The sequence below is a fragment of the Polyodon spathula genome, chromosome 18 (genome assembly GCF_017654505.1).
Source record: "Polyodon spathula isolate WHYD16114869_AA chromosome 18, ASM1765450v1, whole genome shotgun sequence".
Classification (NCBI taxonomy): domain Eukaryota; kingdom Metazoa; phylum Chordata; class Actinopteri; order Acipenseriformes; family Polyodontidae; genus Polyodon; species Polyodon spathula.
The window spans coordinates 1,801,750-1,828,801 of NC_054551.1; the positions used below are offsets into that span (position 1 = coordinate 1,801,750).

The window sequence follows — 27,052 nt, forward strand, 5'->3', positions numbered from 1 at the left end:
GTTAGAAAACCAGCAGCCCAGAGCTAGCATGCTGTTCCAAATTTTCGAATTACAGGTAGCTTTTTTAAAATAAACAGCGCAGCTAAATATTACCAACATCTGTGCAATATATAATGTTTTAATTTAGTTTTGTAGTAATGCATATTCAAGTGCATTATTGGCATGACAAAAAGTGACTTTCTTTTTTAAAAAAGCAGACATAAACTGAAAGGGACAACGCATACTGGAGTACAGTTATGTGTCTCTGTGTGTGTGTGTGTGTGTGTGTGTGTGTGTGTGTGTGTGTTTCTGCCATGCGTCAGTGTTGTACACAGTTTGAAATAGTCGTATTCCTGTTATGAAATAACGCACCTAGGACGGGATCTGACGTCAGAAGGCGTCTTTACATATTTATCTTCAGCCCAGTGCTGCAGCTGCAGCAAAGGCATTCGTGGGAACTTTGAGAAAGCGGGAGCTGAAATGCACAGCCTTGAAGCGCTGAAATCTTGCACAGCGCTCATACTGAGAGGGGACGCGCCAACTAGCACTAGGAAGCACTGGTTTAAAGGCAAAAGATAGGAGAAGAAAAAAAATTACTCGCAGAAAACAGTGTAGTTATTTTTTCCTGGATTTGTGGAGTTCTTCAACGTGAAGAGGGATTGGCATTTTGCTGATAACAACCCAAAGAGGAATGAATGCATGCATTTTGCAAGAAAGCAATGAAGAGCGCAGTGTATTTAAACGTGCTCTTCAGGTAATGTAGTCTGAAGTGGCATACTGTTTTGAAGAAAATAAACTAACTTTGGAGAGTTTTTGTTCTGTTTGTTTCAAAGCGACATGACTTTGCATGGGGAGCTCTGTGAAGAAACACATCCAGTTCCGTCGCCGCTTCTCGGTCTGTAGCCAGTTCCGTGGCCGCTTCTCGGTCGATTTCGGCAGAATCTGGACGTTTTTGAAAGACGGTATTAAATTGCCAAGTCGAGTGAGTGATACCGAATATTCCTGTTGACACCTGTTTCGGCATCAATATTCAATTGGAATGCTGCTGCGTCCTACAGATGTCACAGGATAACAAAGGAAACAAGTCAAGATCCGAAAGGAAAAACATGCACCCTCTTACCCCATGGAGACATGGCATATAGGTTCCTTAGCAGCCGAGTCGTGCCATCTTCAAGCAGGCTAACCAGAAGATTCCTTTTCATCTTCACGCTTTCTCTGTCGTTCACCTATTTATGTTACAGCCTCATATTTTGCTCTGACACCACCATGCAAAGCCCGAGTTATGAGCAACACAGGTGCCTGCTGTTCCAGAATGTGGGGGGTAAAAAACTTCTTCAGAAGTCCCACTACTGCACGATGACTCGGGGGGACCCGAAAGGGATGCGGGATGCCACCTCGAACATGGGTTTGACTCACAGGGAACCAAGCCCGCCCCGGAACCAAAGCAAACATTCTGCAGCGTTCCTGAACACCGCGCAGAGTACTGGTGCCCGGGATCAGAAAACCAGTAACAACAATGGCACCCCAAAATTTGGGAACAAGAAGTTGCCCAATGCCATTATTGTTGGGGTGAAGAAAGGGGGCACGCGGGCTGTACTGGAGTTCATCAGAGTCCACCCAGATGTGCGGGCAATGGGCACAGAACCGCATTTCTTTGACAGGAACTTTGAAAAGGGATTAGATTGGTACAGGTAAGAGTTTCAGAAGGGGGGAAACTGTCTACTATATATTATATATTGTATTATGCCCTAAAATTTCCCAGACTTATCGTAGACTCTTGTGTTTGTTTGTTTTATTAATGTATTTGTTTATTCGTGTATGTGTTTGTTTAATTATTGATCCATTCATGTTTGGATTAGTTACACAATTGCGAAATTAAGGGAATATTTAAAAAACGTTTACAGCGGTATTTTTTAAAGGATATATTGGTATCGTTTTAAACGTATGATATCCAATAAATTTTTCTATCTGAACAAAAACATTTTTTAAAAATACAAATCCACAGGTTGATGGTACAGTATAACACTCTCCTTAAAGGGTAATGGTTAAATACACTAAAATTAGCTATAATAAGCAACAAAATAATCCAATGCTGTTAAACTGAAATTATTAACAGGTATTGATTGTATGTTTGTTTGCATTTGGTTACATGGGTGCAAAGAGCATGCGGGCATTCATATTAATTGTGCTCATCCTGCACTGTGTCACACTTTCTTTTTGTGGCTCATTCCGTGTTTGATGTTGCTGTCAAATCCTACAAATAATTCATCAGTGCCTTGGGCATTTCTTGAGGTATTATAGGCTGAAATATTGAAAGGAAATACAGTTATGCACAGCATGGATCACTGTATGACAAGCAAGAGAGAAATAGGTTTTCGCTTTGATGCTGCAGGATTTACTTAAATAAAAAAAAAACGAGTTTAATTAATAGACTGTGATCCAATGTAATCTATGCTGCAGATCAGTTGTAGTTCGATAATCAATAAGACTATCTGATTAGATTCTGAGCAGTTAGACTATCGCTCTTTGACTTCCATGTATAAAGACTGTGACAGCTATTGTGGTGATGCAAATGCATCTCAGATAATCTTGTCTTTTTTCAAACGCAGTGTCTTACACAGTTATTGTTATACTGAATCGCACTGGTGTAGGGAACAATCCCACCTAACCGCACCTTAAACACAAACTAAAGCATGTGATAAGTGATGGTTTGATTAGATGGTTTGGCACCAATGCAAACAAGAGGAGGACTGCATATATTAAAGCATCTTCAAACCAGACCAGTGCAACTACTAGCAAACAAGCAGCTGCGGACAGCAAACCCAATTAGCTCTTTACCAGGTTTTGTTAGCATGTTTATGCCTGCATAGGACAAGGATATGTGTTATTAACAGCATCTACAATACAGGATATGCAATATTAATTAGGCACCTAAAACCGATGTTCAGTTCCCTCTGAATCATTTTGAATAATACAGTATAAACATATGCATATGTTTAACATCATACAGCGTACTGCTTGTTGGGGGCTTTGCTAGTACCATGAATAATGTAATGTACTATAGTGTATTTGAACTTTTGGTTTTGCACAGCATATGCACAATAGTGGTCTGGAGCAGGTTAATGACAGAAGCTTGGGAGACCCCCAGAGCTCATGTTACTTCTTTATAGACCACAGATCTCCCTTCCTATGGTAAGCTACAGATGATGTATGATATAGGTTGAGATTATTCATAATCTATCAGTGCGTAATGACAGCATCATCTGCTAATGGGTTGCTTAATGCATACACAGTCCCATTTGCATAAGGTGATGTTTAATGATTTGAATACATTGCTGTACGAGATAGGCTTTAGGTGGGTCTGTAACAGAAGTGTTAGAGGTATAACAATATTCACAATTGAAATGGGAAGAGAGAAGCGATATCCTCATGACAGAGGCAGGCCTGAGTGGTTTCCGCTTACCAGCCAATTTGCATGTTTTGTCATATTCATTTCTATCCTCTGCATTCATTTTTTAACCCGCCAACCGAAGTTACAATTTCACGGTCCATAAAATGTTTTTTTCATCAAGCTACATAATTATGTATGTAACCAATGCTACGTATAAGCCTTTACATAATTAATATTTGGGATGAAAAAAAACATGACTCAGTGGTATAGCCCCATAACTGCTGTTTAAGTAAAAAGAATTCATATGATCAGCGCTCAGTTGCTGAGTCATTGGTACCTGTAGTAGGAAAGAAAATTGTATTCTGTATTGTACCTCTAAATAATTTGAATAGTGATTAACCAGACTTCAATGTTTCACACACAGTCATATGCAAATACAGCATATACTCTATATGCTGATGGCATTTTAGAACATTTACAAAAGACCACGCTCTTCATGGCAATGCTATTTTCACTCTTATTTAATGCATTTTCAGTAGTAAGAATATTACACTTACAGATCCAGATGAATAACTGCAGCCAGACATTGTGTTGCGCAGTCACATTGACTGGCAGGGCTGTGCATTGCGCTGTCCTTGTTTTTCAGGTAGTCGTAAGAGGTGCTTTTTACTCTCGAGCAGACTGTCCTAAATCACGCAGAACAGAATAACGAACTCAGCAGGCTTGTGTTCACAAGCTTGAGGTTACAGGAACTGCTATAGTAAGGGAATTCGTATTAATTATGTTCTGTAGCACACCTCAATACTGCTTAATAAAACCGGAGCGCACAGCTTAATAGCTGTTTCGTCTGAGTTTGTCCACCTGGCAAGTTCATCATTCTTTTTTTTAAATTGCAGGGATTATGAGCAGATTGATCTTAGGGCTCTGAGAACATTGTATTGGCATGTTATAAGAAGATGTTATTATACAGAACTGCACATATAAAAGCAGGTATTATCTGTTTATTTATTTGTAAAGTCTTGATTCTGAGTATAGACACCCATTCACCCTGTGTATCTCAACATAAATAGTCATACCTACATTCCAAACAACAGGTCTGAAAAGCACTAGTAAAAAAGTGAGACAGAGAGAGGAACAGGAATATGTCGAGGTTGAGGTTAGATTTACCTGTGTCTAGGATCAAATTTAGAGGTCACTCTTCTGAACAGATCACTTTCAGGTGCTCAACTATATATATGTCTAGCAAGATTGATTGATTATGTTTCGGATACCACACCTTGAAAATCGAATGATGTGAGCTATTTCACTCAATGTTTTTCCTTCTTTGTGCAAGTCAGGGTTGTTATAATAATAGAAAACACCAGTGGAGGCTTTGAGGAAATTGTTGATGCTCATAATGCACCAGAGTAGAAAAATGCAACATGTATAAGACTTTTGCACAGCAGAGTATATAAATATATACTACAACCAAATCTCTTTAGAGTTGGAAATTAAAAGACTGTATCAAAACCAACACTGATTCAGGAGTATATTATTGAAATTAATAGGGGGGTGTCAATACTTTCAGAGAGAGAGAGAGAGAAGTTAATGTTATCTTGAGCTGCACAGTCACTCTGTGTATCGTTTAGTAGCGAGTTGAGGTTCCTAAAATGTAGTTGCAATCAGGTACCATACGAGATGTTAACATGAGTAGAAGAAAGGCTGGCTATAATAGGCACAGTGCTTGTTAAATTAGTTTATACAGTAGATTGCAGCGTTAACTCTGTCTTATGGAACCAGTATTCTATTTAACCATTAACCATTAGATGCCTTGAGCCTAATGATCAAAAACAACCAGCGAATGCAATTATTTTAAAATGCAGCAGAAAATGTGAAAGCCCAACAGTGTGGCCATTGTAAAATGTATTATAGGCGTGATAATTTTTTTTCAATTTTCAATGTTCAATTTTGAAGAGACACGCCCTGTGAAACTGAAAACTGTATAACTGGGTTCCAAATTGCAACAGAAAGCACACATTAAGGTAGTATGGACTCCCTTTACAATTCAACAACATTTGAGGGCACTTTGGGAGAGACTCAGCTGTATTTCCCCCTCTAAATTATTATTACAACATGATGATCCCCATGACAGATAGTATGTAAAACAATAATAATGCTAATTGTGTGAAGAGCCTATACCAGTTCCCAAACAAAGACACTATGCTGCTTTTTTTTTCCATTCATTCTTAAGATACCCCCAAAACCTAAGCAAATAAAATATTTGGTAAATCACCCGCCAGAAACTTGGAAATATTGATCAGCACAGCTGGTAAATGATTAAACTATTTTTCCAATAGCTGGTAAGCTAAATGTGCCTTAATGGTGTTCCTTCCATTGATCGTCTGCAAAGGAAGCTGCAGCTTCAAAACACATTATTACATTCCTCAGACAGGGGGCGCTCTGTGGCAAAAAAAAAAAAACTTGTAAAAGCGTGTTTGTTATGCAAAACGATTAGTTGCATTATGCATTTCGGGTAACGCTGTTATATATATATATATATATATATATATATATATATATATATATATATATATAAAATACTTTGTATGATGTTTTCACCACTGAAGAGTGAAGACAGCAACTCTTGCTTAATGAAAAACTTATATTCCAAAGTGTCTCTCAATTATTCATACTTTTTTTTTTTACTATGAAAAAGGTAAAAATAAAAACTAAATAAAGCTTAAGCATTTCATCATATTGTCTTCATCATAGCATGTTGAAAAATGGACATGATGAAGAAAATATGGAATTGATTGAGGATTCTTTGAACCGCGGGCATAAGATTCTAAAAGATAATATATATATATATATATATATAGATATATATATATATATATGAGAGAGAGAGAGAGAGAGAGAGAGAGAGAGAGAGAGAGAGAGAGAGAGAGATGCATTCAGTTGTAGGAGACTATGCCAAAAAATAGAAGAAAATGTGCATTTCAGCTTTATTGATTTTATGGACGTGAAAGGCATTACATTCAAAGCCACTGGGTTTCTGCAGGGCAGTGGTTAGAGTCACAGCAGGTCCTCTTAGCTAATGCTGCAATGGTGAGTACCAGCCCAGTCTGCCGTAATTTGCTCAGGGAGAAAAGCAACTCATAAACAGTTTCTCTGAAGGGTTAGATATGAAGGACTCGAGGACATTTTGCATTTAACTGCAAATATAGTACACCAAGTGATCTGATTAGCCCAGAACCTTGTGTGCATTATTGATGAACCGCTTTGATGTCAAAGCCAGACAAGACAATTAGACCAGGATTCACAATTCCCATTAATAGAAAAAAAATAAGTGTCTGTGTGTTTGAGCCATGGACTGGCCTTGCAAAGGACTCAGCATGCTCTGTGCGCTGTGCTCACCCCACTGTAGCTTGTATACTTTTTTTATTTTTTAGGTTTCTTAACATCTGACTGTCTGAATTTAGTTAATATTACCAAAACACAATTCTTTCATGCGGTCCATGTATGATATAATTACTTGGCTCCCTGTCCTGTTCCAGAAAGCAGTTGTTATTTTTATGAGCAGGATGCTTTTAAATAATGTTGATTTGCCCTCATTCGGTCATTTTGTTATTGATTGCTTGCAATGAGAGCCGCAGCAGCGAATGCAATTCTTCAATGTAGATCGGGGATCAGTGTCAGGTATTCAGTCCTGCGACATGCTTGCATTGGGGTTATTACCAGGGTTGCAATGCCTTCAACCAGGCACTTCAATCTGCATTGTTCTCGATTTTGTTTAATTAGACTTACATGACAGTGTTAAAGAATACTTTTGGGATGGATTTTTACTTTTTAATCACAAGTTAAAGTATAATGTTGCATTTGTAAAAATGCATATCTGAAGATATTTCAGAACCGTTGTCTTTAATTGAGAATTGGGTTTTATCATCTGGCTTTATAGACTTGGATTAGCATTAATATTGGATTATTTCATATAAGACCTCTGGCTAAATATTTTAAAAAGGTTCCTTTTTGATAACAGATGAATCCAGTGCTAATGCTAAGTGTTATAACATGAAAGTATTGTTTTATAGGATTGCATTATAGCAGCACCCCCTCTCTTGTGTTTTCTCAGACGAATGCATGCTCTGTGTTTTATTTAGCCTAGGACAGTGTGCTGAAGTATTCTATACAGCAAGGCTTCACATTGTTTAAGTACTTAGGCTTTCAGTTTTCATTGATTGAAGTGCAACATGATCCAAGTTGGAAAAGCAAGGCCACTATTTTGAATCTTCTCCTCAGACGGTTTCCAGGCAACCGTTAAAGTCTGATGACTTTCTTTCATAAAAGAGTAAACACTGAGCACGGTGTTAGAAAATGTAATATTATGTTTATATGAACTTCAGGTTACAGCACAATCTTGTAGAAATACTGCTTGTCTGTTCTGACGAATACCCCTTTATAGGTATTTACTGTGTACAGTCACCCATATGTATAGTGTTTATATACTGCAGACTAGTTTAAATGTGTGTAGGCCTCAAACAGTTTCAGAAGTTGTTTGCTTTTGAAGCCCTAATAAAAGCCTCCTTTAAGTTTTAGTTTAGTACAGCTTTACAGATGCCCGTTCTGCCTTGATTTGCAGCAATGGCTAGCTTAATTGGCTAATTAGTAAAGATGGATATAAATGTGTTATATTTAAAAATGTTTTACCTAAAGCAATTGAAAATGCGATTTTATGTAACGGGCAATACCGCCATGTCTTCCAAGTTGAAAACGGTACATTTGTGAAGATCTGTTTTTAACACACAGCATACCAGCCTGACACATCTATGAATGCAGAGCTTGCAAGGGTGTTTCAATAGCTGTATACCTTTGCTTTAGCTATGCTAATTCCGAGGCTGTGTTCAGTTTGCACATTCTGAAGACTTCGGTTTAACTGGGCTATATGAAGATAACTATTTTCCCATAATGGAACTAAAATCTAGAGGCTTTTTAGATACTTTCTCCTTTCATGTGGGTCAAAGTGAAGAGTGGTGTTTAATGCTTCTGGCAATCAATAGGGAAATGAACTGTGCTAATTAAGCCGCCTTCTGGGTTCTTAAAATATACATTTTTTCTTTAATGAAATATATTTTCTCATGAATGTAAATAGTTGGAGCTTGTATCGTCCTTCTCTCCATTGCTTCTGTAACCACAACATGAATTGATTAGGAGCTTTCATTCAAGGCTGGATAAACTGAATACAGTAAAATGCCTTTTTAATGACTTCTTCTCATCCGTAGCTTTAAAAACGCTCAATGGTGGTATACGCAGTAACCCTAAAAGAAACTTTAAAACCCAATTTCACAATCAGTGCACCTCAGAGTCTCCGTTACAAAGGGAGTCCGTGTAAATTTGTTCAACATTGCCTCAATATAGTTACTTAATTGATTGCTAACTCCATGTCGATCATATCAGCATCAGTATTTTATAAGTACGTTTTAAGGTGGATTAACCCTATAATTATTATTGTCATTGTTGTTGTATGTTTATTGTCTTTGGTAACAAAAATAAAATAATTAATGTAAATATGGGGAATTACTTTTTTTTTTTTCTAATCAATAAATTCTGTTGAGGTTTTATTTTTATATTTTTCTCTAAATTGAAAACGGAATCTGTAGTATACAAATTGATCACATTATTTAGATTAATCTTGTTCATTAAATTGTAAGGTCGTCATTGCTAGTGACTTGAAACACTGCTTGCTTAACAGTTTTGCTGATGAGTCTCCTAGCTCGTGTAACATTGACCGTATATATATATATATATATATATATATATATATATATATATATATATATATATATATATATATATATATATATATATATACACACACACACACACACACACACACACAGAGTGCTCCCTCGCTATAACACACAATATAAGCGTGGGGGGCGCCGTGGGACACATAACAACACACATCTGACTAAAATACAAAATAACCCTCTCTATAATGCACATACAGTGAAGTGAAAATGTAACTTTCCATGAATTAACCATGCATAAATTAAAAAAAAAAACAGGTAACATTCCCACTCGTGGATCATTCTAATGAGCAGTTTTTAAACTATGAATAGCCTGGCTAAACGGCGGGTGGGGAGTTCAGTTCGAAGCGACTGACAAGCAAACCAAGTGCGAGAAGGAGAGCGGGTCGGGAGACGAGAAGAGGGAAGTCTGTGTTATAACGGGCCAGCGCAGCTTTTCTTCAGTTCAGATACTGTATTGAAAGGGAGAAGGAGGGAGTACAGTATCTATAACAGACGGACTCGCCACCTAGGCTCGCTCGGGTTCTTTTCCCTTCTATATTCACGACTAGCAAACAGAATGGAAAGAAATAGCACTGACGTGCACTTTTAATTACAAAAATAAACAAAAACAAACAAATATGTATATATATATATTACAAATTGGGCTAATTTCCAAAAACAGGTCTATCTTGGTGTTTCAATATATATAAATTTCTAAAGTGTTCTCTTTTTCATTCATTATTTAAACTTCTTTTCGCATTTTCATTCATTCAGAACGCTTTGAACATTTTAACACAGACACTCACAATGAGAAGACCTCTCAGTACATTTTAGAACAGTGCAGTTTTTGGGCTCAGGAGATATATAATAATTGATGTTTCATTGACATAGTTCACCTGTGCGTATTTGTAGTAGAATATCTCCATCTACTGTTTTAAAACCAATATCTTTGATCTACACACTATATATATAATCAGAACTTCAATTTATTATATTTGGTACCCATGAATATATATATATATATATATTATATATATATAATTATATATATATATATAATATTCTGAACGTGCTTTACTGTTAATGGGCAATTACCCGTGAAAGATTCAAGGTTCGCTCAGGTGAATGACCACTATATCTATATTTCAGTAAAGTTGTGGTAATTCATAGAAGTCCCCAAAGCAATCTCTTCGTCTTTTGCATGCGTACCAATTATTGTCCCACAAATACTGCTTGTTGACAGCCATAAATTATTAATTCATGCTTAATGCTACTTTTCCTTATCCTGGTCTGATGAACTCCTTGTATTAATTTGGAAGCACCTACGATAGGACTGGCCCTGTGGCTGCAGACCCATGGATTTAAACATGCCACTGAAAAGTCGCTCTGTTGGAGAGCTGACAGCCTTAGCATTAAAAACCAATTAATGTCCATTTCATTCCCTGTCCTTGAATTAGAGAAACTGTTTAACACAATGCATGTGTTAATTTAAGCACACACCGGGCAGCTCTGCATTGTTCATTGTCTCAGTGGCCTGCATCAGTGATTTTTATGATAGACTTAGGAAAGTGTTTCCAATTTGAATAGCAAATAAGGGCATGCAGCCAACCCATCCAGGAACCATTTAATCATCTCTCTCGCACAGCCTATTGTGAACTTCTATTGGGAGTTTTAATGGGAACAGGTAGTTTAATGATAACAGTGTGGAAGGAACCATTAGCGCCTGGCTCATATGCCACTGTCCCATCTGAAACGATCATTAAATGTATATGATTATTTTAGTCTTATCGAATGATCTTTAATGACAACGCATATCGTTTTGAACTTAGCACAAGTGGAACAACAGTGGAATGAGTCATTGGTATATGGTGCCACAGTGCTAACATTATTCACAGCATGTACCAATGCTATGACAATGGGATGTACTGGTGTTAATGCAGTGTGGTACATGGGTCTGTACAAGTGTTCATTTGGGTAACTGTTTCATACTTCTTCCAAATACATTGTGTTGCCATAGCTGCTAATACTGGACCAGAGACCAAGACAGTAGAAACTTAGCTCAGGTGCTGCTAGTAAAATAATGGCCAAAGTTTGCTTTTTGTTTGTTTTTAAATAGGTTAAAGAAACCAATAACTACATAATTTCAAATTGCACTTGATATTTTAAAGTACATGTATTCCCCCATTTTTTGGTACATTTTCCTGGCAGAATGTTGGACACTACCCCCATTGGCCCAAGCATGAAAAAGACACAGGATTATATAGGCTTTCATGTAATACCTATGCCATGTGCCAGGGATCAGTTGTGAAAACCCTTTTTACACAAAGCGCCACATGAGCCAACATTTACCTAACGGCTTAAGCACACAGTGTATTCTCCTCGGTTGCAGACCCTGGCCACTATTGTAACGACATGCAGAAGATTTGAATACATTTTTCTTCAAGGAGATTGTCCATGACTGTGCCAGACCTAGAATGCAGTGTTTTGTGTGTTTGTGTTACATCAAAGGAACACAGCTGGCAAGAGAGCGACTGTTTCTTTAATATGAAAGAGTTGTATGGGCCACAGGAACCCGGAAGGCAGATTAGAGCTAAATGAATAATTCCGAGCACAGAGACGGGGAGAGGTAGTGAATAGTTAACCATTGTAGCACTGGCTGTCATATTTATAGTACTGTACTGAGGGTGCATAAATTAAAGGTGCCGTTTCCTTTTCCTTTTTAATTAAGGGTTCCTGGAGGGGAATGAAAAATGCCTTTCAGTTACAGCTCTCTCAGAGAGGCAAAAGGCTACAAGCACAATATTCAATTTTTATATTTTATATTTTTAAGAGATGTTCTGTTTTTATTGTTGCCCTTTGAAGAAAGCTCCTTGTGGAACAGCCAGTGAAAGGAAATTGAGATAAAATGTACATTTTGTAGGCAGAACATGCCGTTTAAAGTCTTTACATTAGACCGATGAAGCAATCGTTCATTTTAGCAGGTTGTTTTATTTTGGTTGGCTGAAGTATTCTTGCCACTAAGTTCATATACACTCAAGGAAATGTGTTAGAAATTCATTTATAGTAGATGAATGGGAATATTTACAAGGCAGATTCATCAATTGTCTAACACTTTTAAAATCCATCCTGTACATTCCCCAGGGGAAAACTTTACATACGCAGTTTTAAGAAGGATATAAACCTCACTTTTCCCAAATCAAAACCAATGTTTGTCAGGCGCCTGGGAGTGTAGCACCAGAAGAGATAATCGGAACAGGTGGCACGAACAAATTAGTTGTTTTTCAAGATTGAAACCCTATAAGTACGCCTATACAAACGCTTCTGTGAACACACAATGAACAGAGGGTACAGTATAGAGCCAATACAAAGTATGAATATGTAAAATCTCCAATACTTGCAGGGTACAGAGCACTCCTGCACTGCAGTTCATAGGCAGATTGTACTATCCCATTGTCCCAACCCTTCAAAATGTCAGAGACAGCTGTAAGTGACAACCAGCCTGCAAACCCCTAAAGGATTCTTTAATCTCTCTCTCAAAGCAGCCATGGATAGCAACCCATCATTCTCACTAGGCAAACTGTTCAAGCCATAGTGACTAATATACAGTGACTCAAGGTATTTACAGTGTCCAGTCCAGCAGAAGCCAGTGCATTGAAATTGGTCCTATAAATCGTCCACTGACAAGCTCTATCATTTCAGATAACTATGCAAATTATATATATAACTTTCCCTTGACAAAGGTTTGTTAAACATGCCAAAGCATTATGAAGTTGGCTATTTTGAGCAATATTTATATATTTGTATTTCAGAAATACAGATTTAAAGCTGGCTGAGTTGTGATCAATTTCTACTTGCATTCACCTCCATAAAAAACAGCAAGGTGTAGCCCTGCAGGATTGCAATCAAACAGGGATCTATAAATGTGTCTCTCTCACAACATGCTACATTCTTTGCTAAAGCACAGATAAAAAGCAGTCTACGGTTTGCAAAGAATACCTCGTGTTTTTCGGGGGGTGGGGTTGCGATCAGGTTTGCTTTTGCATCCCAGATTACATGAACCTGTTACTGTTAAGAAAATACCCAAGCCACTGACAGGAGCACTCTATCTATCAGCTTACATTAATATATCAGAAAATCAGACTGTGGAGACCTAAACCCATTGTGTGTGGCCAGGCTTTAATAAGATATCCATTAGCTGTCTCTCATAAAACCTTAGCAGAAGTTAGTAGAGTTGTGCTAGACATTTTTTTTTCCTGTGATATTTTCCTGCTGATATGTCTAGCATGTAACTTTTTCATTGGCGTCACAATAACTAAATAGCCCATGAATCTGCAACAGTGTTTCGAAGCAATCCTGCGGTTGCAAGAGTTAGGCAGGTTTTAATTCTAATGGGACATTGGCCTCACACCCTAAGGACTAAACCCTGAAACCACACTTACCTGGTGAAGGCCACTGCATATTGTAAGTGATACAGTGGGGATTTACAACACACTAGTTTTGCACCATCTTGGATTTCTTTAATATATTGCTAATGAAAAAAAGAAGATGACTGGGATTTTGGTATTAAAATAGTATCTGGAAAGCAATATGAAATATAAAAGGCGACAATCATCGACTGAAAAAATCCCAGATAAGCATTGACATGGTTACATTTTATATTAGAATAGTGTAATAACATGGGTTCAGTAAAAAAGCTAGAAGTGGCTTACCAACCTACTGATATTTCTGGGATGCAACCAGGGTTATTGTTACAGCCTGGTCCTTGTCAATGTATTTGCATTGTCTGTACAGAGATAGAACGAGGTGCGTACATCTATCATTCCTCTCGCAGGAGGATATCATTACGGTAAGAAAAGAACATGTAAAAAAAAAGGTGCACAGCATAACCCTTTTTCTATTCCAGAGGCATTCGTTACAGTCTGCAGCAGGTAATACTTCAATTACAGAGGAGCGATCCTGACGCATGTGGCAGCCAGATTTACTAAAAGATACTGTGCGGAACCTTAAGGTTAGAGTATTGGGTTGTGTGCAACTGTTTGAAGCTTGATAGTTATATGGAGATAAAATTAAGTCAGCGATTGTCAACTCAGACTGTTGCCGTGCGTTTCATATCAGATGTAATACTTGAAAGAGGGTGAGGGGAAAAAATGGAAAGATCACAGTGTTTTAAACCAAAGAAAAAACGCAGAGAAACATTTAGTGCAAGCATTTGAGTATATTAACATTTAATCTAAAACAGCAATTACAACTTTAAAGACTTTTTTTTTTTTTGGTTCTGCATTTTTTGAGCATTGTTAATTTTTAATAGATAACGTATCCCTTATCCATAGTTAGTGACTGGCAATTAGGTGGAGGTGGAGAGCTGCCTGTCACAGGGAGACCGTGTTCAGCTGTGACATCCCTCTGCTGGACCAAGCTAATTAAGACCCGCTAGTAAGCACAGAGACAGAGGCACCAGCTTCCTTCAGTGTATTTAGGGAACGTTCAGTGCCTAAAGGCAGCATTGCCTCCAGTCCTGTGTGTATTCTTTTCCAGCAGAATCTGTGCTGCTACAGTATTTCAGAAGAAATTACAGCAAAACTAATTGCTGCAGAGGTGCAACCTGGAAGAGAGCTGCAGATTGCATGAGGTTCTCCTTCTGGTGCTTTATTTCTGAAACTAACAACAGTGAGAAAAGCTTGGTTCACTGTTTTATTCCATGGAAAAGTCTGTGAAATGTATGGTCGAGCGCAGACATTCAGTAAGCCATTGCTGACCATGGTTCTTACATGGTTGTGATCGACTGTAGTTTTAAATTCCATGGTCTGGCAATGCAGGTTTGTGATAGTTAAACATTGTGTTGCTACAATATGTAACAGTAACAAACAGACTTTTCAGGCTCAGAAATCCAGTGACTGTCTTGAAAAAGACAAGATCGTCAGTAGACAAGATCGTCACTTCAGGAATTGCATTGATTCACCACGTGTTATTCACACGTTTTTCAGGCTTGCAAGTTCAAGAGCACGATGCTGTATATTGCATGATTATTGATTTGTACCGAGATCTGGCGGTATTGTGTTCAACTGTATTACACTATACTACAGTTTTGATAGACTAAGGCTGACTGAAAAATATGTTTTGGTGGCAGCCTTACTGTAGGGTGATGCAACTCTGTTGGTTATAGCTCTATACTGTAGGGAAAGGTTGAACATGTTACAAGCTCATGCGTTAATCCCTGAAAAGAAATGTTGTAACAGTGTTTAAACATACTGGGAAGTTTAGTATCTAAACAGAATATAAATATAAATCTGAAGACTTTCAGTTTACTTTGTAATTAATCTTTTTCCAATCACAGGGGTTCTGTTGTCTCAGCAAGTTGAAGCTCACAGCCAGTGATCCAGGAGACTTAATTGGAAATCTCCAGTTCCATTTTTCTAATTTATTATAATGGATTGTTTCATTTTTCGTAATTGATTGGAGCAGGTGACTTCATTTGTCAAATACACAGATTTAATGGCCACAGTAATGAAAATGTAACAAGTATGAAGATGTTCAGTTAATGTAACGGCAGCTTTACCAATTTCTGTTAATAGCAAACAGTTATGAATCCATCTAGCCTTGATTGATTGTGAAAACTTGTGATCGAGTGAAGCAAGAGCACTTTCCTCCGGCAGTAAATTAGACCAATTTGACATACTTTATCCAACAAGAAACGTTCTCCTTCATAACATAACCTCCCTGCAAATTAGAGTCTCTTTCGTTTGTATTCATTTGACACCTCCTGTACTAACAACAGAAACAAGTGTTTCCAGCACGCATTGGAAGAGTAGGAAACAGTCAGAAGCAGTGGGGAAGAAATTATCTTGCACGTACTTACTGGAGATAACAATTCATGAGTTCTTCACAAAGATTGCAAAGCTTAAGAATTGTATTTGTTTTTTAAACGTGAAGTCTTACCAGGGTGGCTATACCTTTGCTTGTAAATCCTCTTGTTTGCACGAGATGTGAATCTACGACTCAGCATAAGCTGGAACAAAACCATTGCTAGGATTGCATGTGCCCTCCATATAAAAACAAAAGCTATGGCATTAGATTAGAACAAAACAAAACGCTGGCAGTGACAGGAGACAGCCCAGCTGGTCTGGTTTTGTCCCATGCTTCTATACTGTCCACCCAGTGCCACACTAGGGAACCAATGCGGTGTTTAACAATCTCCCTAAACCCGTTTAATGGGCCTGTGTAATTTATCTTAACAGCATATGTCTAGTTTCACCTTGGTCAACAGACCGCCTTACAATGGCATCAGGAGACTTGGCATTTAGCAGAGCTACACAGAGATGCCCAGTAGAAATTTTAGTTAGATTAACTGTTTAAGAGTTGTGAATTGTAGAAGAGAGAGAGAGCTCCCTCCCTAATGAGCTGCCAGTGCTAGGGCGCTGGTTTCCAGTGAGCTCTGAAGTCCATCAGGTTGTCAGGTACGCTGGGGCTTTCTGGAGAGTAAATTAATCCAGAGGGCAGTGGTTTGAGTCCCCGATTCACCCACATTGTAAGGCTGAGACATGCTTCTAGTTGCTGAAAATTTTGAACACCTAAAACCTCAAAATGCATGCCTGTGTACATTGTATAACTTGATCACTGGACTAATCTCCATCATTCAGCCAGCTTTCAAGTGACTCCTTCATCCCACTCTGCCTCTCTGAGGCTGTCTTGCAATTCACTGTTTCATTTCACTCTCCTGGTTTTCATTTGTCATAAAGTCAGGCTTCATTTATTTATCTATTTATTTATTTGTATTTGCATATTGCTAGTGAATAGAGGTATTGCACAGTGTATGCTAGTTTGATGTTTTGGTAGTTTAAAAGAAGGGGGATCTTAACCACAATTGGTGCTAAAAGCACATAGGGTCTATGTGTTGCTCTTAGCTGTGGCGAACTTAAATCCAATTAAAAAAAAACCCTTTGTGATGTTTTGTTCGATAAGTGGGGGTCATTGAAAAACTAGTTCTTTTAAAAAATTATATATATATAATGGTTTTGATCTAATCCCAAGCAATAAGCAGATGGAAAGTGAGTACCGTATCCCATGGAATTATCCTATCAAACACAGCATCTGCAATCGATAGCTGATCTTTGGGAGCATTTGCAAGTATCCTTTTCAAAAGCAGAAAGCAGGGAAGGGGGTCCTGCACAAAACTGAGAGAGATATCTTTATCTTGCAGTGAACGCGTCTTTTTGGGAAGTCGCTGCTCTGTTTTATTGCTCTTTTGTGGTTGCTTTTAAGTCCCTTGAGCTCTCTCTGGCCTTGTGGCCCAGGTACATTGTGAAGCACTGGTCCGGAATAAAGGAGCTGACCTGCTAACAGCAGGGGGCTGAGTGAACAGCTTTCTTGTTTGCTGTGACTAATGTGATCATCCAGGGGGAATTGTGCCGGATAGAAATGTGGTATTAGTGAAAATGTCCATGAAAATATAAAACATTTCAATAACTGCTTATAACTTAAATGCGCTTACCTTTAAACAATACTAATACTAGTACTACAACTACACTAATAATAATAATAATAATAATAATAATCACCATTAAATAAGCATGCTTTAAGAATTCAGCTATGTTATTATTCAGCATTAATGTGCTTTTTTATGTCACCTTGCATAGTTTAAAATATAGTACCACTCACCTTCATCTGATGAACAAATTCCTCTTAGTGTGCAATGAAACAGAATGCAGAGGCTGAATGGGAAACTGAGCAGATACGGTTTGTTAGGTCTTGGAAGCTTTACTCTGTATGAAATAGCAACTCCAAACCATGCTGGTAAATAACAATGTTTTCTTTTTGTTTTTCCCTGCCGCTTGTTGATGGGATTTCAGGAATAGAAAAGTTAGCCTCTGATGTGCCTGTAGTTGAAGTAATATAGGAAACAGCTGAGCCAGTAAACATCTGAGAAGAAAGATGGCAGGAGGGCTCTGAGAGTGGAGACTGGGACAAGGCCTGGTCAGTGGACTTTGAGAACAGCAGAAGTATTGATTTGAAGATATTCAGACATGTTAGAATATTGTCTTGGGTGTGCTGGGTTGGAAGATAAGCTTTTTTGGAGAGAATTAAATCAGTCTTGCCATAATTCAAAGGGCAGAGGCAGCATGGGGTCTTGGCTGACCTCCACCGACAGATTGGGAAGTGAAGATCATCTGTGTATTATCTTGTACCATACTAGGTTAAAAAAAATATTTCAGTTTGCATACTCTACTTTCAGGTAGTCTGTCGTTTGGGTCGCAGCATGTGATGAGGGAAAGACTCTGGTTGGTTAATGACACAGGAAGGAAGTGGTCGAAGGGGTATGACAATTTTTAGATTACCATACCAATGTATAAACCTTTTCATAGACCGCAGTGTAGTTGCGAGTTTTTGACAGGTTTAATTGATGGTTAAGGGATTGTATTGAGTGACAAGTGGCTTCCAGTACAACGTTAATTACTGGCTCACTCTTCCAGCCATTGACACACATCAAAGAAGAAGAAGGGTTTGCTGGAAGGCGACACCTACAGGCCATGGGAATGTAAGGTTTCTTTGTTGTGTTTGTTTTTAGGTTGTGAGGTTTGGTTTTTTTGGGGTTTCTTTGTTGTTGTTTGTTGTCGTCCATGCAGTTTAATCAGCAGGAAGTTGGTTCTCCTCAGAGGAATGGAGGGGAATAAAGTCACAGTTGGCCTACAGTAATATTGATTAACTAAATTTTCATGTTGCTAACTCACAAGGTTTTCTGTGTGTGGTGGGCACCAGGGAAATGTCACAATAGAGAATCTTTTTTAAGCTCGCCTTAGGGGATTCTTAGATTGCAGTTCTTAAAATACTGTACCCAGCGAAGCCGTCTAATTCCATTCACTGCAGAATTTATTTCCTATGTTTGTAAAAACAATCTCGTATATACTGTTTTATAATGCCAGTCGACTAACAGTATTTATAGCAACTGAGATCACAGATTGGAAAATAGAAGTTGTATTCATTGGTTTAAAAATGCTAATATGATCTTTATTAATGAAATTCAGGCTGTTCTTCATTACTGTGGTTACGTTCTTCTGAAGAGATTACATCAGTATGAATACATTTTAAAGCACAGTTCTATTTGTAACATATAATACATGGATGAAGGCTATGTTTGCACCCTGAGCCATTAGAAAAAGGCATAATACCACAGTAGTGACGTCAAAAAGTGATAATTCCTCTGGAGAAAAATATACTTGAACTTTGACCCGTTCGACGCCTCGAGACCATCACTTTCAATTCAAACATAAAATATCTCATTTTAAATAAGTACAGAAATGTTCATTAATGATCAACCAAATGAGAAAGCATAAAAAAAAATGTAAAGCTGATACATTTCGTATCTCAGAGAAAGTGGAGAGGAACGGGAAATTTAAACAAGGTAAAGACAATCATCCAAATAAAGCCGAAGCACTAGCGGATAACGACATCCTGAGAAGTGATCTCAAGCATGTTTAACGCGGAAGCTCTTTGGAGCATGGCCACACTTGAGTGCAGCATTGTAATCTACCTTTTCTTCAGAGTTGATCCTCTCCCATCCTCCATTTCTACTTACATCAGCACGACCTGTAGGAAATCAAGTACGAGGGCTGTGTATCTGTTTACCTTGTTTAGCCCATCCTCTGTGCATAGTGAGTAGTTTTAAAAAATCTATAAAAAAAGATATTTATTGTCTCCCTCCCTTTATAAAGCAGTACGTTTTTAATAAGGGGGTTCGGATATGCATAGCCAACGTATTGGTTACTACAAATCTGAAGATGGTTTGACAGATTGCAAAGAGAACAGTGAAAGTAATAGCTCAGTGATAATTTTAGTGGGGGCATTGAGGCTTCTGAGTGGTCTCAAGCTAGTGGGACAACCAGCAGAGTTTACTTGGCACATCAGCACAAGATCCATTAATCAAGATGAATTGATTAATAATTCTGGGACCGAGCAGGTAGCAGTGGGTTGGACCTTTGCTTTGGAGGACAATTACCCAGGCGGTAAATCAGTAGGAGCAACACTGCAGCAAAGCATTGTTCTATGTTGCCATATTATCCCCTGTCGTTTTAAATCACACAGTTATGCTTATAGCTGCAATTAACATCCCGCTAATGAACAGGAAGCTGTCATTAATCTAGTAAATAAGGGTTTACAGTGTGTGAAAAATGACTTTGTTTAAATAAATGGGGCTCAGTGCTATATGTTCAAAAATTGTCAGACAAGTTAATCAGAAGTAGGTTCTAAAGCAGGTTTTAATTTTCGTAGTTTATGAGTCTCATCACAATGTGGGATTTTTTTCCCTGGGGTATACTTCACAGTTTTTGTGCCTGGCTTGCGGCGTTCTTAAAGTGATGCACAAATTAGACTTCTCGTCGTAGAACAGTGGAACAGACACTAATATGTTACGTTAAAAGAGATTTCAAGATATGAACAAAAAAAAAAATCTGCATCAGCTCTTCTGATGGAAACTAACCTTCAGAATTTTTTAGCTGAAGAACTCTCTGAATCCCAGCTGTCACACTGTATCAAATGAATGATTTCCATTTAAAAACATATTTGAACTTGTATACCGGGGTATATATTACTGCTCAGAAATGATGGCTTTTAGAGATGTTGCCACTAATTAAAGCTAGTGATTCATGTGAAATAAAAGCTTTATGAGGTCTCATCAGTTTATAGAGTTATCTAGTGATGCATAAAATACTCCCATGCTCCTTGTTATTCCAGAATACAAATGTAAATTTCTGGAGACAGTGTTAAAGGATATTCTATAGGGGTTTAATCAGAAGCTCCCCTCTAATCACTCCTAAACATATGGGGTATGTCTAGATTCCCCTTATAGGCCCCAATGACTCCCACCGCCTTCCGTAGGGTATTGTAAAAAAATATTGGCCCAAATATAGGAATTCAGGGATACTGTGCACAAAAACAAAAACACTTCTCAATAAATTGTCAGGGCAATTGTTACCATTATTGTTTTTTTTTACCTCCACCTGCTGATGAAATATTTCCAGTGTTACTGGTAAAGGAAATTCACTCGTGTGGTATAGCATCCGTTTGCGAGGGATTACATTTTGTTGAGTTTTTAAAATTTTTTTTTATTCTGCTCATGGTTCTCTTGAAGTTTTAAACTTATCAAAATATTCCAAAAATATGATATGCATTATTGCTTTCAACCAGCTGGGTCTCATTTACGGGGACTGCACTAAACAGAATATGGGTTTTCCAGCATGTTAAATATAGTGTATGTAAACGACCAGGCTATCGTGACATGTTGTCTGACAATATAACAGTTTAACGCAACAGGCAAAACACATTCACAGCACACTAAACTATTACAACATGCAATCCAAATTAAGAAAATGAAAAGCGGCTCCTTCTTCAAATCGATATGCACTGTGCTTTTGTAATGAAACCAGGTCCTGCAAGGAGAATTTACTCACAGTATTACTCCTGAGGATGACCGGTTTTTCAGCACCCCAACTGCTTCAATGTCATTCCTTCTGCTGAACCTTGGCAACTCAAGACTCAGCCGGGAGGGGACTAATCATATAATCCGGACTTTCAGGGTCCTGCTTGCACTGGCATGGGGTCATGTTTTTGAAAACGGGAATGTCAGATTTCCTGCCGCAGCTATAAGCCGGCTCATGCAGCTCAATGAAGAGCCGGCATTGTGTGCAAGCTTGCAACCTTTCCAGCCGTCACCCCGCAGCAGGTGCCTCTTCCAGAGGAGGGCTGGAGACTTCACTGATTAAGGATTAAATGGTTTCCCTGAAGATCTGAACATAATCAGAGCTCTCGAGTGAAGTGCCTACGGTGAATAGGAACCCCCTAGTTATGCATGCCTCAAACCCGTCTCCATGTCAGGGAACGCTATTTAAAAATGAGATGCAACCTTAAATCCATAAAACGTCTTTGTATTGTAGATTACGTTGCCCTAGCTCATTAAGAGCTCTGATCTTTTTTAATCCCACTGTTTAATTTCGCTGTGCCCTGATTTTTTTTTTTTTTTTTACGTTTCTAATCTTCTTTCTTCCTCTTTCATCTCCCTGTCTCACAATTGCTTTTAGTTTGATGTCCCTGTATGTGTCTTCCCTTCTTGTGTGCACCCTGGGGCAGCAGTGAGATATTACAACTGCTCTGAACAGGAAATACTCATATCTTGTATGTCATTGCTGTCCTCATATTACACTGTAGTGTTTAGGCCACTGTTATACAATAGCCTTTTAGATGAGTATTATGAAAAACTGAATGGCTAATAGTGTAATAAATACAAAATAAAACGATATTTAAAATGCCTAGGAGGAAACTGTTGTACTTTAATGATGATTAAATCACAGAGATAATACAGTTGAGTGTGTGTTTGCTGTTTATGAATATATATAGGTCCTACTTTGTCTAATAACAGAGATATACTGTTCCCTCACTGGTTTAAATATAAAGTGAACTCTAAAAAATCTAAAAAAAGAACTTGTAAATTAGCTCCAGCAATGACATCAGTGAAACGGTGTAGCTGTGCCGCTTTCAAGCAGGGTTGTGCCTGAGTTCAATTAGCACTGACTTCCTGACACGAGATCAAAGTGAGACAGGAAGAACAGAAAGTCTCTGTAGGTCTGTGCTTTTTATAGTATTGCAAAGGGACATTTTCAGAGAGCAGTGATATGTAGATCTCAGAAATGCTGACAATGCTTACCATTATTGCAAAGGTGGTAACAGTGGTATCCGTCATAAAAGTTTACCACGGTAAATTTTCAATTTTCTCATACGTCTCCCATGGTTTTACTGTGTCTTACCATAGTTTACCTTGGCTTGCCATGTCTTTCAATATACTTTACCATACCTCTCTGGGCGTTACGGGGCTTACCTATGCTTTCACGATGGTACGTGTGTATAAGGGATATCTATTGCCCTATTGATCCCAACAGGGGAATCCCTAAGACATTATGCATTGGCAGAATGTTTATTGTGATTCTTCATTTAATAATGTGGATACTGTCAAGTCCAATGACAGAAGAGGAAAATGAGCATTGAAACCATGCAGTGTGTAATAATGACATCAGGGGAGAAGCAGAGAGCGTGACAGATACTAATACCCCCAGCCTCAGGGCAAATCTCCCGTACATCATACGCGTCTGTCTTTCTGGGTGAACTGGGGAGTGTTAGGAATGAGACTCAGAGACCAGAAAGCTACAGTTTAAACACAAGAACAAATAAACATTCACAAGGGCCAAAATAAAAGGTTCAACAAAACAATTGGGCTGTCAGGCTGGGCATTCGCCTTCACTGACCAAGTTCTCCACAACACATATGCTCTTTCGCTCAGCCACAAGGAGGTACAGCCTTCATGTTTTTTTTGATATCCTTTAAAATCAGCTCCTTGTTGACACAGCAACTAACTCAGCTAAGTAGGGACTAGAAACCAGCTAAATGAATAAATACATACATAGGCAAAGCCCAGTGATGAAGGAAGATCTGAAAGAAAGTGATTTATAGCATACTGTCGTAGAGGGTCTAGACTTTCAAGCCATTCTTTATTAATGAAAAGTAACACAGACCAGGGTTTGGGGTGCATGCAACTTATCTGAAATGAGTTGAACTTTTAACTTTATAGAAAGATGTCATTGAATGGTTCCTTGGTCTCGTGCTGAAAACAAAATAAAAATGGACACATAGACAAACATGTCAGTGTATCACAGGATTTTTATTGGAGTTCTAGGTCCTATTCTGCCTGTTTTCAAAGCCGGACATTCTTTATTGGCAGGTCCAGAACATTTAATAAAGCAGCTCCTAAGAATAATGTACCCTTCTGTTTATAACACTGTAGATTTATCATGAATGTGTGCGGATTGGTTCTCCTGCCAATTAAAAAACTGGCCGAGCAGCAGATGCAAGTAATAAACAATGCACAAAGGGTTTTCCTGTGTGTGTTCCTGGCACATTCCAATAAATATTTAAAGGCACTGGCGCTATTTGTTCCTGCCTCAGTTGACTCTGGGCTAAAAGACCACACAATTTAAAGTTTGTACTGCCTTTTCTGAGATGTTTCCCTTCCTTACTGTAAATAATTGTGTCCTGGGAGATTTGCTTTGTCATATTTCACAGTGCTGAGCAACAATAAATCACTCTCATCCCCAGGGTAGAAATATATCCAAGCCTGCAATCTATTTAAAATGAAAGTAAAATAAACATGTAGGCAGCTAATATCAATTATTAAGCTATTAGTGCCCGTCAGGAGCTGCAAACACGCCTGCACGTCTACAGCACAGCCTGAGTAAATTTGTTCTTGGAGAGGACAGCGCTTTCAGAGTGACGGTTTTTCTTGAACTGTCATCTAAAATGAAAATGCTTGCAGATCTGATAGCTAAGATGAATGGAGTTCCAGCACAGTCCTTGGTCACCCTCTCCAAAGGAATGTCTATGTGTCAGCGAGAGTGGGGCTGTTTAATACAAACCCCATTTAAATAGATGATTAATAAAACAATAGCATGGAAAGTCCTGTTTTATTTAACTGTGTCACTGCGTAAAAGCATTGCGTAAAGAAAAAGCCCCCTACTGCTGTTTTTTTCAGTGTAGTAATAGATATCTACCATATGTAAATATATGTGGGTTGTGATCTGGTTTAGTGGTATGCCAATTAAGTTTGAGGGGAGAGGGGTTTTTTTTCTAAATCTTTATCAAATATGAAATTAATATGAAATATATTGTCAAGGTGCATCTAAACACATTCCTTACAAGTCCAGGCTTGAAAGAAACTAAATAAAATTGACTAACGTGTATTACACTGCTGAAGGTCTTACCGTTGAATTACCTAAAAGTTTTCCATTCGAATTTCTGATTGAATGTTTAAAGTTGGACTTTCACTGCATGTTTATTTCCCCTACACCCAATATTTCAGGAAAAATGTCTTCATTTTGAAGTCTTATTTGCTCATTTAAAGAACACATTGCAAACAGTTTTTATTAGTAAACACTGAAACCGCATGAGGAACCTGTTCCCTACAGTAATTACCAGGGATTCTAGGAATCCGATTACTGCAGAATAACACGGATAAACAAAGATTTTCTATGATAACACGGAAAAACACGGATTGTCAATGATAAAATGGAAAACCACAGATTATCTGTTGTCAGAGATTTTTTTGTTTTACACTTGGGGAGCGGCAAAAGCATTCAAGGCTTTTTTTGTTTGTTTGATAATAACCAAATCAATACACGTATCGTATATAAATATTAACACAGTCAACCTTTCTTTAAATTTACAGAAACAGGCCTGTCTAATAAAACTGCTTCCGGTATTCAAGTTCTGTTTACCTCAGTATTCAGAGCCAAAAACAACAAAAATCGCCCCTAAAGATCGGGTCAAGGCAAGGATGAATTGCACGTTGATGGTAATGTGCTGTTTCGTACTTCATGCAGCATGCTGTCTGTGGATTTCACTCGAAGGCAGACGATTGTAGAACAATTGGGAAGCGCTGAACAAAAACTGAATGCAAGGAACCGTAAACAAGACGAGGCTGAAACAGCAGGGCTATCGAAAACACTGAAACAGACCACTGTGTTTGGATCATTTCAGCGTCATGCAACTGTCAAAGAACAGCGTGAAACTGTTGTTTCAGAGTTTGTCAAAGTTTGTGTAAAAGCTGACATTCCTCTGTACAAAGTGAATCAAACAGAGATTTTTCCTTCAAGCACATTACGGAGGGGGAGCCATTCCAGAGTCGGACCAATTGTAGCTGGAGTGCTGCAGCTCTATTTAAAACTACTTAAAACATTGCCACTGATGGCACTATGCAAAACCCCTTCTAGAATATAAATAAAAAGCGTCAAAGGAATGTAAGTATTCAGTTAACCTCCAGGGTCCTCACAAAGCTGTGTCTAAGTGAACTGCTACCAAGTGGAACATAAATTGCACCATGCAGCTGTAGTAACCCATGTATTTCTTTTTCTCTTCCTAATTTACAGGAGTCTAATGCCCCGGACTCTCGACACCCAGATCACCATGGAGAAGACCCCCAGCTACTTTGTCACCAAGGAGGCCCCCAAGCGGATCAGCAACCTGTCCAGAGATACCAAACTGATAGTAGTGGTCCGCAACCCCGTGACCAGAGCCATCTCGGACTACACACAGACTCTGTCCAAGAAACCAGACATACCCAGTTTCGAGGACCTGGCCTTCAACAACCGGAGCCTGGGGCTGGTGGATACCTCCTGGAACGCTATCCGCATCGGGATGTATGTCCTCCACCTGGAGAACTGGCTGCAGTACTTCCCCCTGTCCCAGATCCACTTCGTGAGTGGGGAGAGGCTCATCACCGACCCGGCCGGGGAACTGGGAAGAATCCAGGACTTCCTGGGCCTCAAAAGGATTGTGACCGACAAGCATTTCTACTTCAACAAGACAAAAGGGTTCCCCTGCTTGAAGAAGCCAGAGAGCAGCAGCTTACCACGTTGCCTTGGCAAATCGAAAGGCAGAACTCACGTCCAGATAGACCAGGAGGTCATTGAGCAGCTCAGAGACTTTTATAGGCCCTATAACTTTAGATTTTATGAAATGGTTGGGCACAATTTTAGGTGGGACTAGTTTTGAGGGTATGTAGCTGTACAGTGCAGAATATTAAATTAAAATGACGTCTTCCATTCAAGTCTGGATTATGTCACCTAGTCACAGGCATGACTGCTGGCTCCCCACGATCATATATTAGGAGTCTTCTGGTGCAATATGAATAGTAATTGACTGGTGAATTATGATTAAGGCAACAGCAATTAGCTTATATTAACTAATGTAAAAACAAATTAAAAAATCAACTAAATAAAATATTTAAAAAAACACTTCAGTGCATCACAGCAGCTCCTAATTCAAGGCATGAAACCAAGGTGTTATTATTATTATTATTATTATTATTATTATTATTTTTTAT

The 27,052-nt window shown here is 38.4% G+C and overlaps 1 protein-coding gene across 1 annotated transcript; it reads left to right on the top strand.

Annotated features, from left to right (window-relative positions):
* The first annotated feature begins 464 nt into the window (after window positions 1–464).
* Window positions 465–27,052, top strand: LOC121331210 (heparan sulfate glucosamine 3-O-sulfotransferase 2-like). The gene is made up of 2 exons (XM_041278441.1): window positions 465–1,670; window positions 26,097–27,052. Exons 1-2 carry the CDS (start codon window positions 1,111–1,113, stop codon window positions 26,713–26,715), a joined length of 1,179 nt encoding a protein of 392 aa, XP_041134375.1. The 5' UTR covers window positions 465–1,110; the 3' UTR covers window positions 26,716–27,052.